The sequence below is a fragment of the Myotis nattereri genome (genome assembly GCF_964212035.1).
Source record: "Myotis nattereri genome assembly, chromosome: 19".
Taxonomy (NCBI): Eukaryota; Metazoa; Chordata; class Mammalia; order Chiroptera; family Vespertilionidae; genus Myotis; species Myotis nattereri.
The window spans coordinates 19,510,189-19,527,040 of NC_138095.1; the positions used below are offsets into that span (position 1 = coordinate 19,510,189).

A 16,852-nucleotide genomic window follows, 5' to 3' on the forward strand; every position below is an offset into this window, starting at 1 on the left:
CATTAAAGGGAATAGGATTGTTTTCTTTTGCTCACTCCGTGTGTACATGTGCGCGCGTGTGTGCGGTCCGTGTGCTTGAAAGGAATTGTCCTGTAGATATTTTTATAACCTGAAGCAATTACAGCTGTCAACGCAGAGACAAGCTGTGACAAGTTGATTTATGTGTACAGTATGGGTGTATGTAAGCGGGAAGGGAGGAAGGACAGGGAAACGGGGAAGAAGGTGGAGGTGGGTGCTCCTTAGGAGTCTGCTTTCCAGGAGGCAGAAAGGAAGTTGTTTCTCTAAAGAGCACAAATAATGAAATGGCTCTGACTGTCATCCCTTTTTCATTAACTTGGATATGCTGGGGAAATAAAGCAAATCCAGCAGTTTCGTGAAGCCAGAGACAGGATAGAAGATAAGCCACTAAATGTTGGTTATATTTAGGGATTAGGGGATGGGCAGGGAGTTGACATGTGATTCGGATCTTCATCTCTTCAAACCACTCCCATAACGAGTTTGGAAGGGATGGGTTCTGCCTTGTTCATTGTGGGGGCAACTCCGGCCTTTCTCCACTTTCTAAACTTCCGTTTTTGAAGAAAGTTTGGGTCCCTGGGTCCAGAGGGCAGGTATGGAGCTGCGAGGGGCTTTACTTTGCTCATCCTGAGCCTCATGTGATCTGGGTGGGGCCTCCTTTCAGCCAGGGCTGGGATGCCCCAGCTCAGCACCCGCCCTCCAGGGCCAGGGCCAGGGCCAGGGCCAGGGCCAGAGCCAGAGATGGTCTGCCTGGCTCAGATCAACTGCATGCAGACTGGTATAAACGGAACATCTTAAAGAGCCTGTGAGAAGAATTATTTTTCTGCCCAGCCATAATAATGAACCAGTAACAGGCAAAATGTATTAATAGAGCATCTTCCACCTTAAATAGATTTCTAAGTATTTTACTGTAGAGTTAATCATGTATGTAGGCCCCTCGGGAAGGCCTGTTGTTGTCATTATCCACATTCCTAGATGCAAAAACTAATGCTTATTTGTACCTACCTGGGAATTAGATGCAAGAGCCAGGATTAGAATTGATCATGAAAGGAATCGTCGCTGCCATTCTCCAGCCTGCAGGGAAATGGCTCCAAAGACACAAGGAGTCCCTCTCCCTCATGGCTGGCCTTTGTGTCCACAGGAGGCAGTAAGGATGCTTTTACAAAGAGGGCTTGGCAGGGAGGAATAGGGGTGGTTAAAATGGATGGATGATTAGAGGTGGCTCCTTGGGTTTTCGGGAAGGAAGAACCCCCAATTCAGCAAACGGAAAGTCAGCAAACATAATCTCACACCTTATTCTGTTATCACGAAATATCTGAACTTGGTGAAATCATTCAATTTCCTATCTCCACAATTTCCCATTGTAGAAAAGTGATGGAATAGGGTCTTGCAAGAATGAACTGATGCTAAAATAGGGGAATTATCATCCTTTTCTTTAAAAAATAGAAATAAATCTCTCCTGCTCTCCATAAATGCTCTTCTCCCCCCCCCCCCCCCCCCACTGGTAGTAAAGTCTTTCCTTGTGGCTGTAAGTTGACAATTGATTTTTAGGTGATATATCAAATGGTCCCAGGGAGCAATACACAGCAGATGGGTTTCCCTGAAAATTTAATATCAGAAAGTCACCAGAGGACAGTAGGGAAAATGGGTCTAATGATAGAGCAATTGTGATCTTCAACGTAAAGTTGCTCAACATTGCATTTTCTGGTCAACTGTTAGGAGAGAAGAGCCAGCCTGCTCAGTCTTTCTTTGCTACCCTGGAGTTTGGCATCCATGCCTGCAGCCCTGACCTCAGTCTCTGCCCATCTAGAGTAATCAGAGGGAGGGGAAGATGGTGGGTGAAATGCTGTGTCCTCCCCAACACACACACACTGGTTACATGAACGTGGCGGTTACTACTTGCAAGGTGCAAGGACTTTTATGGCACTAAGACCCTTATAGTTACAATGCTTCTGTCTCTCTGGTGTTGGCTAGATGGCTCTGGGAAACAATATTTTTCTGTTACTGAACAGTTATTATATATTTAAAAAAGCTTCCTGGTTAAGATTTGATAGAAAATTGAGGGGGGAAAGCCACGGTTGCCACCTCTCCATCCCCAGGGAGAATATGGGTCAGTGCAGGGACCTGGGGTCTGGAATCCGGGACAAGACCCCACGGCAGAGTTAACACAGCTGGGCAGGCTGGGCTGCTTCCGGCTTCCCTCCTGCTCAGGAGCCAGGCCCAGGAAGGAGCGTGCACCACATTCCATCAGAGCTGAAGTTGAGAGAGAAATAAAAATGTAGGTACCCAGGGACCTGCAGCATCCAGAGAGGGGACCGGGCGTGAACTGAGACGAATCCCATTTTCTCTCAGGTTTCAAAAATGGGAGAAACACACCCATTCAGGTGAAATCATTTCTGCAAGAGGGTGAGCCCAGGAAACCTGGGAGTCCCCTGCAAGCCTCAGGGAAGAGGCTCCCTGGATCCGGAGGGGGCCCTTTTGCAGGGCCAGCATCTTTTAATGTCGACAAAACCAGAATCAGGAATGTAAGTCAGTGTCAGAACTTGAGCAAGATTTCCATGCGATTTTTGTCAGTTTCACACGCGAAGAGGCTTCTGTGATTCTGCGTTTGTTTTGTATATGGAAGATCTTTATTTTGAAAGGTGGTGTTTTAAACTAGCTTTATTTTTTGAGGGGGGTGGTGGTGAGATGGGCGTGGACTGTTGAATAAAAATGAGATTACTCTCAAACCTCCTCCCCAAACTCCAAATGTACTCTACATGCTAATGGAATTAATCGGATCATTTTAAAGGCGCATGCATGCATGCTGCAGGGTTTTCCTGTCCTCGTGAATTCGCTGGTGACCCTGATGAAGCTGGCTCTGGCTTATTAAAGACGGCCTGGTAACTTTGCCTTCTTCATTTGGAAGTGGCAGTTTTTCAAGGCGGGAAACGGTTAAACTGCTCGCCTCTGCCGGTGCACGGCCGCCGGTGGTGGCTGCGCGGCGCGGCGGGGGTTAAGGTGGGCGCCCGCCCGCGCCCCGCGCCGCCCGCCCGCCCGCCCGCCCGCCCGCCGGGATGAGCGCGCAGTCCGCCCGCTTGCGTGGCGCCGGCACCGGAGAAAGTGGCGGTCAGTGATGGAGCTGCTGCCATGACAACCCCGGCGGTCGGGGCCCGTGCGCTTTGGGGCTGCTCCCGGGAGGAAGGCGGCGCGGAGGCCGGGGGCGGCCGCTGAGCGTGGCGTCCGCGCGGCTCCGGTGTCGGCTGCGCCTCGCTTTCCCCAGCGAGCGAGGGAGCGAGCGAGGGGCCGCCGCGGGCTGGGTCCGGTCCACCGCCGCCTGGCCGCTCCTGCCTGGACCGCCGGGGCCACTGCCTCCACCGAGACCTGCTCCGTCGCGGCAGCTGCTGCTGCGCGTATCTCGGCTCCGAGGAAGTTGACCCGGGCGGGCGGCTGCGGCAGGATCTCGTCCAGCCTGGTCCCTGCGCAGCCCGCGCCTCCTCGCACACCCCCCGCTGCCTCCTGCGCGCTCCACTTTCCATCTCCGCTATTGTTACCGATTGCATTTCGCCGGCCATCCTGCCTCTGAAACTTACAAAGAAAGTGTGGCATCTCCCCCGGCTGGAAGCGAGGGATTGCAGCCTGCTCTGCGTAGCCGGATCCAACCCACCCTCCGTTCCCCTTCGGGTACCGAAGTGCTTATGCCACTCCGAAGTGCCATGTCGGAGCTGCTCAAGGGAAGAAGGGACCTCTGAGACGTGCCCACGCCTCTGCACCTGCCCGGAGCTGCCCGTTTCCCGGTGGCCACTTTCCCCGGCCGAAGCTGCACCGAGGAAGCCCCCTCTGGTTCTCCGAGGCCGGAGCGCTGAGGCTGGGTTTGGGGGAGGAATATTAGACTCGGAGGAGTCTGCGCGCTTTTCTCCCAGAAAAAAAAACACAAAACCGCGCCTCTCCATCGCCGCTAGTTCGCTGCTGGGTCCCAGTCTCCCCCCACCCCACCCACTTCCTGTGCTCGCCCGGGGGCGTGTGCCGCGCGGCTGCAGGAGGAGTTCTGGGAAGTTGTGACTGTCGAGGATGGGGGTCTGTGGGTACCTGTTCCTGCCCTGGAAGTGCCTCGTGGTCGTGTCTCTCAGGCTGCTGTTCCTTGTACCCACAGGAGTGCCCGTGCGCAGCGGAGATGCCACCTTCCCCAAAGCTATGGACAACGTGACGGTCCGGCAGGGGGAGAGCGCCACCCTCAGGTAGGGATCTGCACTTCTTCTGTGACTTGACATTGACTTGAAAGGGGGCCCGGGAGAGAGGGCTAGGGGTGTGAGTGTGCGCGATGGAGCTCAGATGAGCCAGATGCGATGCTCTGCGGGCGGGAATATTGGTAGTTTCATGCGGACCTCTCAGAGGTTCAGGAGGTGAGCTGTTTCCCCAGCACTGGCTTCCTTGGCCGGAGACTTGGGAAGCACGGGGGGGGGGGGGGGGGGGGTGGCTGGGCCAGGAAGTCGCCAGGATTGAGGACTGTGGGACTCCCAGGCTGGTGGCCATGGTGCCTGGGGCCTGGATGGAGCTCGGTGTGAACAGTCTTCTCTAAAGTGAATGAGTCCCAAAGGACGGGTCTGGCTTCCTGTGCATGCCCTCACTCTGCCCATGGCACGGGGGGTTGCCAGCTGGGCCCTGGCCTCTGGCAGAGCTGCTGTTTTGGGCCTGACTGGGGGGCTTTCCTGGGGGCCTCCAGGTCACCAGCTGGTGGGCAGAAGGGCATGCGTTTCCTGGGTGAGCGTGGCTTTCTGCGACCCAAGTCGTGGAGATGAGTCTGGTTTGTCCGTGGGAAACAGCATTTGTCCGGGTAACTGTGCTCTGGGTGTTGTCCACCAGCAGTAAGTCATCGACGGGCAGGAGCTGAGCTTCAGTGTTGAGTCTGGTCCTGCTTGGCCTGTGGGGTTAAGGTTTACAACAACTGGAGGAGGAGGAGGAGGAGGAGGAGGAGGAGGAGGAGGAGGAGGAGGAGGAGGAGGAGGATCTTGGTTGTGTTTTGTGTAATGTAGTAAGACGGTCTCCCTGACCACCCTGCCTGCTGAAATGCTGACTGGATTTCCAGAGCCTACAAACTACACCACTCACAGGAGGGCAACACGGGATTAGTGATTGCAATGGAATCTTACTCTGGAATTTTGTGAGAGAGTCAGCCTAAGGGGGAAGTTGGGAAGGTTGATGGGAAGAAGGATTTCCCTATGTGTCTTTGATGGAATATGCCTTTTTAAATAAAGTTTTCCAAACTGGGGCCGTTGAGGCCACGTGACCGTATTCCCATCCTTTGCACATGACGATTCTTGTTGCTGGTGTCCACTGTTCGACCCCCTGCTGACTGTTCTTCTAAGCTTGGATTGTTTGTGGATGATGCACTTAAAGCAATACTCAGGGGATGGAAAATGGGGAGGAGGGGGCACTGGGGGACATTGCCAAAGGAAGTGTGTGACTTAAGGACCCCTGCAAGACCTACAAGCATCCTGTGCGCCTTTGACTTTGGGGGGCTAACCCCCATTGCCCCAGCGAACCCCTAGTCACTCCTTAGTCCCTGAAACCGGCCTCTTCCACTACGCCCTTTGGGAACTATTTTGAACGAAGGTTAAGCATCTAACTACCTCCCGCCCTGAAATAACTGTGCATCTGCTTTATAGAGAGCTTCAATGGGAACTCCAAATGGGCCTTGATTTCAGACCACTTAAGAGAAAAACAAAATGAACTTCTAAAGCAATGTGGTTGATGCCATTAGTGTTCTCTGGATGCCCCCTTGTCCCTAACCTTTGGCTGCGAGGAGTAACAGCCCAAGAGATAAAATGGAGACATTTGCACAGGGAACGCATTTTAGAGAGAAATGGGATGGTGTTTTCAATGGGAAGGTGGAAGGTAGCTGTTAAAGATTTGGCGAAATAGGAATAGCAAAGGATCCCTGACGGACAGTAGCTCCCATGTTATGGGCACCATGAGGGGTGTTGGACAGGCCAGGATCTGGTCTCCAAAGGCATCCCCCAGGCTCATGGGAACCAGAACGCTCCAGCGGGTGTCTGAAGTTAGCAGATGCTCAGCCAGGGGATGGGCCTGGGTTAGGAGCAGCTTCTCTTTAAAATCAAGTTTTCATGTACTGGCTGGCTTCTCTTTCTTTTTCTTTCCATGCCTCTTTTTCCCCCCTCACTCTGGGGGGTCCCTCTCCCTGTCTCTTTTAGACACTCATGTTTGTTTGCATTTTCACACATGCTGTAGGCACACTGGCCTTGTTTGGGTGCAGATGGAGGAAATGGGATGTGGTGGGGCTTCCTGTCTAGCCCCAGCCCAGCCATGGCACGCAAAGGCCCTTCTGGACCAGCTCCTGCCATCTGTGACAGCCCCTGGGCTGACGGTCTTCCTGACATCAGGAGAAGACCCTCCCAGTGAGTCCAGCCTTACAGGGTGGGGGTTAGAGGAACTTCAGTCTGCCTGACAACAGCCCACTGGCCATGGGCCTGCTTTAGGATGGGAAGCGGGCAGCAGGGGTATCAGAACCTGCATAGAGGATGCTCCCGCCTCAGCAGAGGGACCCTGGCTCTTCTCAGGGTCATGGGCAGAGGGACCCTGGCTCTTCTCAGGCCCTGATGCCCTGGAACAAGGAAGGGCCCCATGCGGGGTGGACCTTTGTGGAATGGAAGCCCTTGAAATCTCCACACAGGATCTGCATTTTGTACAGAGAAACAAGTAGGAATTTTAGAGTGTATTTTGTTTACGTAAAATTTGCACATAACCTGATTTCAGATTGCAGCAATCTAGTGGTTCAGGACTCTGGGTTCTTCTTTTTTGCTTTGTGTGTGCCTATGTGGGTCTCTTCTTTCCTTTTTCCTCCCTCCCTCGTTCCCTCTCTGCTTTCCTTTCTTCTTGTTTTTGCTCAGCATGTGACCAAATGACACAGAAAGAACCACAGCGAGGGAGACCCTCAGCACCTCTGCTCTGCCTGAGAGCCACCCTGTCCACATCGCCCTGGGTGACAATGAGGGTGATGCTTGTAGTTTTCTTCTCAACCAGCAGAGGGCCTTCTGCTCTGATTTCCTTTTCTTCTGCTTTGTTCTCTCCAGTTTCACTTTTGGAGATTTTTCAGTCCCCAAAGAATGAATGCCTCAGCAGCGATTCCAGTGTGAGGAAACTTTTAAAGATGTTTTATTTCATCTAATTAGTGCTAACGATCCTTGTGGAGGTATTGGGAAACCTTTCACCTAACATGCCATCGACAGCCTGAAAAAAATTGCAGACAATTTGCAGTCTCCCACTCTTTCTGCCCTCCTGCTGATAGTATATGCATATTTTCAAAAGGGCGAGCTTACATAAAACAGAATGTGCAGTAATAATGGGTAATAATCAAGGTTTGTTGAGCATTCACTATTTGGTAGGGAGTATTCTAAATACTTTATATAATATCTCACCCATCATCCAACCTCATAATATTAGCATTTAACCCTAATAAAAAGCCCTACCATGCAGGTGCTATTATTATCCCCATTTGCAGATGAGGAAATTGAGGCGTTGAAGATTGACATCATTTGATTAAGGTTGCACAGCTAGGAAGTTTTGAAACCATAGTGCGTGGCATTCGTAATAATAATTTTTAATAAGATGACTATTCTGTCAACTACTGGCCAGTTATTGACGGAAACATTTTTTTCTACATGGTGACATTTAATTCTCACAACCACTCTCTGAACTAGACTGGATTATTCCCATTGTACTGATGCGAGAGCTGAGGCCCAGAGAGGGGAATTCACCTAAAATCACACAAGGGGCAGCGATGGGATGCCGTCTCAGGACTTTGCTCCTTGACATTGAACAACAGCCTTCCCCAATGCATTCTTTCTCCTAATTCCACGCTGGTACTTAATCTCTCCCCCACTCATTTTAGTGTACACCTGTGTTGTTGAACTCTCTGTCTTCTTCCTCCCTGTGGACTGGGGGGCAGCTAGCTCGTGAAAAGCAAGAGATCATGTAATGCTGTGAGCCCGGTGTGCTTCCAAATGTTCACGGAACAAATGAAAACGAACCCACACTATCCCCAGCCTATATTCAATTTGTCTCCTTACCACATTTCTCCATCATTGGCTTTTAAAATACAGCTGTGGCCAATCAGCGGAGATTTATTGAGTGGTTCTTACATGAAGGCCACTGAGCTGGGGGTTGGGGTGTAAAACGGCATGTGGCGTGGGCTCCCAGCTGCAGGGCCTTGGGTCCAGCTCAGAAGGCGGGCTGTGGGCAAGAGGCCATCGGCAGCTGAGCTAGAGTGCCCATTGACAAGTGCTTGGTACACCGTGGAGAAGAGCGCCCCTCCCCAGGGGGGCAGGACAGCTCTGCTGATGGGCACACTGAGGAGGCAGTAAGAGCAGCAGAGCCTGAGGCCCACCTGTATGGGTGTCATTAATTAGAGACCCCCACTGCATGTCCCTGTGTTACTTGGCGATTTAGCTGAATGTGTTTCATGTGTTTATAGATCCCCCCAATATTTCCCTGGGCTCATCTGGAACGTGAGTACGGGAGGCTGAGCTACACCCCTGTCCTCTTCCTAGACTCTAGTTTTTGCCACTGCACGGTGCTGTTTTGTTGTTGTTGTTGGGGGAGGAGATGAGTGAATAAAACATCTGAGAAATGTACCAGGTTGAAGTTGAGCTTTGATGTAGCAGTTCCATGGAACAGCACAGAATCATGTGGTTTTGATACTTGAGAAAACTCACCGAGTCCTCTTTCAGATGTTGGAGGGCCTGGCACTTTATTTCTATCCTGGAAACCACTGAGCATTGCATTTTTAGGCCGAAGGAGTCTCTGTTCGTCTGTCCAGCTACTCCATGGCCTCTGGAAGCCGGAGTGATGCTTTCTTCAGGGTCACATCCCAATACCCAGCTCGGGACATGGCCCCCGGTTTTTGCTAATAAAATCTGAGGGACTGTCCTCCTGGCTTGCTTTCTGATTCACGAACACAGAAAACGCGTCCTTGCCACACGGCCTTTGCACTCACGGTGCCACCGTTGGGAATGCCCCTCCTCCAGGTCTCCTTCCCATGGGCAGTTGTTTACCATCTTGGCCCTCGCTCACGTGGGACCCTCACTGAAGCCTTTCTGGACACTCACATGAAATAACCCACCACCACTGCCACCAGCCCTATATCGGCAGGTCATCCGGGAGTATTTCTTCGGAGCAGTCATCCGTATCAGAAAGTGTTCCCTTTCATTTATTTGCTATGTGTTCATGATCTGTTTTCCCCAACTGGGCTGTCATTTCCTTGAGGGTAGGGTACCTTCTCTGTCTTACTTACTTTCCACGATGTCTGGCATATAGAAGGTGCTCAGAAGAGAGGTGTTGCACGAATGAATGAAGGACGCGGTCTCTGAGATCCTGATCTTCTATTCGCCCTTCTCTTATCCCTTAGCTGTCTTGTGATGGCCTTGCCCCGAGCTATTGCTGTCCAGGTTGTGCCGCTGTGTGAGGTGGCTCTTCTCTTTGAGGTGAGGCTGCTGTTGAGGACTTGAGTGACTGAGCTGGTGTCTCTCTGTCCAGGACACAGATGGGCTGTGTCAGTTGCCTGTTATTTCATCCTGCACCCATGACACACGCCCTCTTTCTGCCAGATTGCTCCCCTTGCCAGCACCTTTGAAGCAATGCCACTCTCTGTTATGTGGTCAAACTCAGGTGGACCTCAGGGAAATTAATATTTTCAAGGTAAGAAGGAGCCCAGAAAAGCAGATCTCTGCCCATCCTTCTCTCTCTCTCTACTCGGGGAGTTGCTGGCAGCGTTTGTCTCGTGGTGTAACTATTGATCTGTTGTTTATGAGTTAACTCATTCGGAAGAGTAGTGTCACTCAGAAAGCCCGTGCTGTCCTCACTGCCCTGCCCCCTCCCAAGATCTACCACCCGGTGCTCACCTCGGGGCCTGCCAGGCTTCCAGCCAGCGGACCGGGGCTCCAAAGAGCATGGACAGATGGGGCTGCAGAGGGAGGCTCCTGGAAGCACACTCAGTCTGTTGAAGGAGCCAAAACCTAAAATGGGAAAATGAAAAGCCCAACCAACCATGGGGCAGAAGGAGAACCTAGTTGCCAGTTGACAAGGGTGGAGAGGGACACCAGGCCTTCAGCACGCCTCACCTGCACGTATAGGTGTTTTGCAGAAACGTTTCTTTTGCTTTTGGAAGGATTAAGAAGTCCAGGGAGTTCGGCCACCTGGCTTTACAGATAATGAGGCTTCTGGTAATGAGTCTCGCACAAGGATGTCTTTCTGAAAGGGCGAGAAGGAGCTGACACCCAGCCCACACTTAATTAAGTGTGAGCCCTAGTCTAGGCCACCGGCACCTGAAGGAAGCCCCTTTTCCCCACTAACTACAAAACGCATGGCATTGACTGTGTTTCTGGGGCAATTAGCTAATGTTGATTATTATGCTCTCTCCTGACTGCTGGTTTTGCCTGGCACGTGGATCTGCTTTCCTAGGCCTTAGGCTCCGCCTCTGATTTTGTCTGGGGCAGCTCTGTTTACTAGGTGTCAGGTGCTGAGCACGCCACCGACAGGTCTTATTTAATCTTCATAGTTGCTCCATGAGGTGGATGCAATTGCTGTTCCCATTTTACAGCTCAGGAAACCAAAACACAGAGGCAAAGAGAGGCATTTCCCAAGTCACAGACAGATGGTGGCGGAGCCTGGGACGTCTAACTTCTAGACTCATATTCTCTCTCTCTCTCTCTCTCTCTCTCTCTCTCTCTCTCTCTCTCTCTCTCACCAAAGGGATGTTTTCTTGCTATCACTTCTTCATTGCCAAGTTCTTCTCTTCCTAGAAAGGGAATTTGGTTTTTCCTTCTTGTCCTGGAGCACAAGAATGTATTTTCTAGAAGTATATTAGGACTAGGGTGTGGGAGTATGTAAGGTTGTATGTGATCAGTGACATGGAACACAGAGATGACCCGTTGGCCTCCAGGGGTCCCTTGTTGTCCAAGAACCCTAGAATCTCCATAGTTTGTTCAGAGTAAGACTTTCATTCCAGGTTCTTCCACCAACCTTTGCTTCGGATAGCAGCAATCTTGGACTCTCTCACGGAGAATTAATTCTTACGCAGATGTTACCATGCATTTCTCTGGAATGGGATTGAACAGATCCAGGTGGAAATGTGGCTCTATGACGAGTCTGCAAGCCACGCCACCTGGATGCCCTGGTGTAGGGGGCAGAGTAGGTGGGGCCTTGACCTATCAATCTCCTTCTTTGTTGTGCTAGAAGTAGGATCATTGGCATCTCTCTTGGGGGAAATCTTGAAAAAAAATGCCATTAATATTAATAGCATATTTATTCTAAGTACAGAGTCTCGATGGGTAAAGTATTGTCCTTGCATTATCCGAGGTCAGTTTGCTTCCCCGAGAGCAGGTTGATGGGTTCCCACTCTGTGTAATAGGATACTGAAAATAAATAAATAATGCCATTAACATCAGGTAGATGGCCAAGTAAAACCATTTTTTTTAGAAATTAAAAAAACAACAACAACCTTATTGGGTTTAGGTTGTAATTTCAAATTGTCTGTGTGAGGCAAGAGAGAGGAGTTAGCAATAGGAAAGTTTAATGGAAACGCACTTGGTGGAGACAGAGATCTCTAACCAGCAAAGCGTTACTAACTCATATTCCATCAGGGGTGGTATGCCAGGAAGAAAACAGACTGTGAGGCAGGATTCCCAGAGCCCTGGTGTAAGTACTTACCGTGTGTGATCTTGGATGAAAACTTTTTAATCTCTCTGAGTAAAGGGGACAGTTATTCCCTACCACAAATGGCTCTTTTGGGTTAAAATTAAATAAAGGACATAAAGCTTAGTGTGTAATTACAACTTACTTTTTCTGTTCATACACACATATGCATGTATCCGTATACATGTTTATTCATGCACTTAGCAATTTTCATTAAAAGTACTGTAGCTTAGCCTAACTGGTTTGGCTCAGTGGATAGAGCGTCGGCCTGCAGACTCAAGGGTCCCAGGTTCGATTCCGGTCAAGGGCATGTACCTTGGTTGCGGGTACATCCCCAGTACGGGGTGTGTAGGAGGCAGCTGATTGATGTTTCTCTCTCATCAATGTTTCTAACTCTCTATCCCTCTCCCTTCCTCTCTGTAAAAAATCAATAAAATATATTAAAAATTAAAAAAAGTACTGTAGCCCTAGCTGATTTGGCTCAGTGGATGGAGCATAAGCCTGTGGACTGAGAGGTCCTGGGGTTGATTCTGGTCATGGGCACATGCCTGGGTTGCAGGCTCGATCCCCAGTGGGGGGCATGCAGGAGGCAGCCAGTCAATGATTCTCTCTCATCATTGATGTTTCTCTCTCTCTCTCTCTCTCTCTCTCTCTCTCTCTCTCTCTCTCTCTCCCTTCCTTCCTTCCTGAAATCAATAGAAATGTATTAAAAATAAAATAAATAAAATAAAAAGTACTAACAATACATATTTTTTAAAAAAGTACTGTAGCTTAAGCATCCATGTAGCTACACCCACATACCGTCTATTGCTTCTGAGAGATCTTGGCCAGAGGAATGCCTCTCCACTTTCCTGGAATTATACTTTTCTGTGTTTCTATTCCACATCTGTTTCTATTCTAGGTATCTTCTTCAGTTCAAATAATTTCTTGAGCTATTTTATTTCAGAGAGGGAGTGAGAAGACATGTATTTCTTTATTTTTCATAACAAGATTGCTACATAGCAAGTTATAACAGTTCATGGCTCCAAAGATAAATTTCCTACCAGAACAAACCATCCAGAAGGTTCTATGGAGCCAGGTTATCTGAAACAAATAGGTGAGCCAGGAATTTATGTATAGATTTAGAATTTACTAGTATAGATCCTTTTCCTTGGGAGACTGATTTTTCCATGACAATTCCCTGGAGGTAAGGAAGCCATTGCTTGCAGGGGTTTAAGCCCTCACAGTGTTAATGTTCTCTGATGGCATTTCCCCTTCATTCACATCTCCTGTTCACTGGGAGTGTAGCTCAGGACTTGCACAGAGATGGTAAAAGCAGGAAGGAAGGCCGTCCGCATTTGGTAACTTTTCTCACATGCAAATCCGGGGCAAGACCAGTGTGTCTGGCATTAGCAGATGATCTCACAGCTCACTGATGGAATCACCGAAATAGTCTCGCTTCAAGCCGATGCCATGAGTGTAAATTGGTTTAAATTATATTTAGCAGTCTCAGCCTCTCATGCTCTCTTTACTCCAAATCTCATTGCTTCATGTGGTTAAGTTTGTTTCGGTTTATATGGATGCCTTTGGCCAGCTTGCTGTCGTGTCGTTGTGAGATGTTTTAGCTTCAAAAGCTTTTGGGAGGGTTAGAATTGTCTTATAAAATGAACAATGAACTTATGACTTAGTCTTGCAATATCGTTGATGGTTTTTGCCAAGAATAATATTTGTAATGAGAACAGCATCAACCGCTAGACTGGTGGAAAATGACAAACCTGAAATTAACCCTCAGACAAAGCTTTGTTTGCCCCGTGGAGGCAAAGGAAGATGTAACTGTGTGAAAATAATTTGCTGATCTTGTCTGGCTTTCAGACAGTCTGTGGTGTAGGGGATGCGTGGAGAAGTGCTCTCGCCCTTGGAGTAATCATCTTTGGGGAAATTTACTCATCAGAAAAGCTGAATCTCAACAATTCTAACCAGTCGGAACCTATGAGGAAGAAAGAATATATGCAGACTATTTTTAATTTGCTGTAGTTGTTCTACATGAGACCTAGAAAAAGCAACACTTTGGTGTTGTGGGTTGAATTGCATCACCCTTCCTCTCCCCGCTTCTCAGCGCCCCCCCCCCCCCTCAACAATAAAAGAAAAAAGAAAAAAAAAAGATATGTCTGAGTCTTAGCACCCAGGACCTCATAATATGACCTTATAAGGAAGTAGGGTCATTAAAGATGTAATTAGATATTTACGCTGAATCCATGTTAAAGTGGGGTGGGCCCCTAATCTAGTGTAACTGGTGGCGTCCTTGTAAGAAGATGACGATGTGGAGACACACATGGGGAAAGGCCATGTGACAATGAGGACTGGTAGACGTTATGTGGCTGCTAGCCAAGGAATGCCAGGGATTGGAAGGAAGCACCAGAAGCTAGCACCAGGCAAAGAAGGATTCTCTCCTCCAGGCTCCATAGGAAGCATGTCCTGCCAACACCTTCATTTTAGAGTTCTGGCTTTCAGAACCGTGAGGCAGGAGATGCCTATGTGTGCAGTTTGGGATGCACTTTTATAACAGCTCCAGGAAGCGGATATGCTTGGGTATTACTGTTTTCTTCAATAAACATGACATGTAAAGGGCCAATGAAGGCTGGTTAGAGCTCCCTGTCACCCACCATGACACCGGCCACTGCAGTCCACAGAGGCAGCGTCAGAGCTGTGGATGCTGTCAGAGTGACTGCTCCCATGCCAGTCCTGCCTTCCCAGCCTCTCCCTGGCAAGTCCAGACACACCTCGCTTTATTGCGCTCTGCTTTATTGCGCCTCACAGAGGCTGCTCATTTCACACATTGAAGGCAAGGCCCTCTACCAGCAGAAAGAATGCAGCTCACTGTATTGTGATGCTCGCTCTGCTGTGGTAGTTGGAAACAGACCTGCAATATCTCTGAGCTATGCCTGTGTCTAGGAGGCCGATCTCGCATAGGAATATAATGAGAATTGATTACAATCTTTTTCCTAAGAGACCATAGGGACAAACCCTATTGAATCTTACTTTTCAGGTTATTGTAGCCACCTCAGAAGGCAAAGACCACCCAAGGCCATGTATCATTCTTTAGATTCTTATTAACCGTGGAATCCTGTACATCCAAGAATCTGACCCGATTGCAAACCTCTCCCTCAATCCTCCAAACAATCCTTCTCTCTGGTTCTTGTGGCCTGTCATCGGCAAAATCCCTCTGCCCCAGTCTCTTGTCTTCCCAGAATGGTCCCATCTCTTGTTTTCTCTCACTTCACCCTTTGCGGACGGATCATGAGAATTCTCACTTCATATTATGCAGTGTTTTACAAAGTTATCATACTTTAAAAAGATATTAGCTTATAAGAACATATAATAAATAACTTCAAAGTGTAATGGTATTTAATTTTAAAGGATGCCTTTAACATATATATATATATATATATATATATATATATATAATGTTTTTTTTGTACTCATTCAATAGAAACTTACCTGGCTACTGGGTAAAGCTAGCAATAAAACTACTTCAATGTGTTAAGCTGAAACTTGGCCACTTCTTGGGTTATTTCCATACCTAGATTCTGCTGTCCACCAGGCCTGAAAGTTTGGTAGGTGCTCTGCCTGGTGCTCTGTGACTGGTGGACAGTTATTTTTCTATTTTTCTCAAAATCCCCAGTTACACTGGAGCACACGCATATTACCCAGAACCCCTTTCTGGCTGTAGTCCTCGCCTCTCTCTCCTGACCAGTCTCTGTCACTCGAAGGTCCACGCTGCACATCCTGTTAATCTGCAGATCAATGTATGACTCAGACATCTCAAACCAGAGGCCTCCCAGCCAATGCTCTATTTTTTTAAAAAAAAAATTAATTATTTTTAAATCCTCACTCCAGGATATTTTTCAATTGGTTTTTAGAGAGAGTGGAAGAGAGAGGGAAAGACAGAGAGAAATATTGATGTGAGAGAAACACGTTGATTGCTTGCCTTTTGCACGCACCCTGACCTAGGCCCGGGTCAGCAACCAAGGTACCTGCCCTTGACTGGAATCGAACCCGGCACCTCGGTCCGCAGGCTGATGCTCTATCCACTGAGCCAAACCGGCTAGGGCACAGCCAGTGCTCTTAATACCAGCCCCCATGGGAGCCATCACCAGCCACCACCAATGTATTTTCTCTGCTCTGTCCCTGTCTTAAAAATGGGCACCACCATTCATGCCCCAAACATAATAGACACATTTTTTCTTTCTGTCCTTATGGTACATGGAATTCATCAGTAAACTGTGTTTGTCTTTACTTTTAAGCTACATCCTGAATCAGACCACTCTTAACCATCTCAGACCCCACCTCTGTAGTCTATGCTGCCATTAACTCTCTCCTGCACTATGCCAGTAGCATCTCATCTGGTCCTCTTTCTTCCACTTCTGCTCTACCAGAGTCTATCCTCCAACTAATAGTCTGAGTTCTCACTTGAGAACATAAATCATCCTGGCCTGTGTTTCTCAGTGGTTAAATCATCTGCCCATGCACCAAAGGGTCATGGGTTGGATTTACAATAAAGTGCATGTACCTGGGTTGCCAGCTTGATCCCCAGGCCCAGTTGGGGCATGTGTGAGAGGCAACCCATTAATGTGTCTCTTGTCACATTGATGTCTCTCTCTCTCTTTCTCTCTCACTATCTCTCTGTCTTTCCCCTCCCTTCCATCCTTCCTTCCACTTTCTCTAAAAGTCAATGGAAAAAAAATATCCTTGGGTGAGGATTAACGACAACAAAAAATAAAATAAAGAACATAAGTCAAGTCACATCCCTGTCTATTCAAAACCCTACAGTGGCTTCTAGTTATATTTTGAATGGAATGCAAACATTCACTGGGATAAAAGGCTTTTTATTACCTGGTGCCTGCCTACCTTTGGTCGTCTTCCCGCCCTACTCACAAGGAGACAGCTCTCTGAACTTCCCTGTTGTTTCTTGCACCTGCCAAGTCCACACTTGCCTGAGGGCATGCTCTTTCCTCTTCCAGGACTCACTACAGTGTTGCGCTCCTCATGACATTCGTGGGGTCTCTGTTGGAATACCCCATTCTCAAAAAAGGCTTTCTAGACCTGCGATTAGATATAGCCATACCCACCCGTGTCACTCTGTCCCTTGTGTCCCTTAGCTCGCTTTAAT

General features: G+C 48.7%; 1 protein-coding gene across 4 annotated transcripts in view; it reads left to right on the plus strand.

The window, feature by feature from the left end:
- NTM (neurotrimin) overlaps window positions 1-16,852 on the plus strand; it is an 857,156-nt gene that overhangs the window by 466,415 nt on the left and 373,889 nt on the right. For all 4 annotated transcript variants that reach the window (XM_081113622.1, XM_081113623.1, XM_081113620.1 and 1 more), the window contains exon 2: window positions 4,148-4,232. In XM_081113622.1, the coding sequence (XP_080969748.1) occupies window positions 4,148-4,232 (85 nt within the window). The remainder of the gene's footprint in view (window positions 1-4,147; window positions 4,233-16,852) is intronic.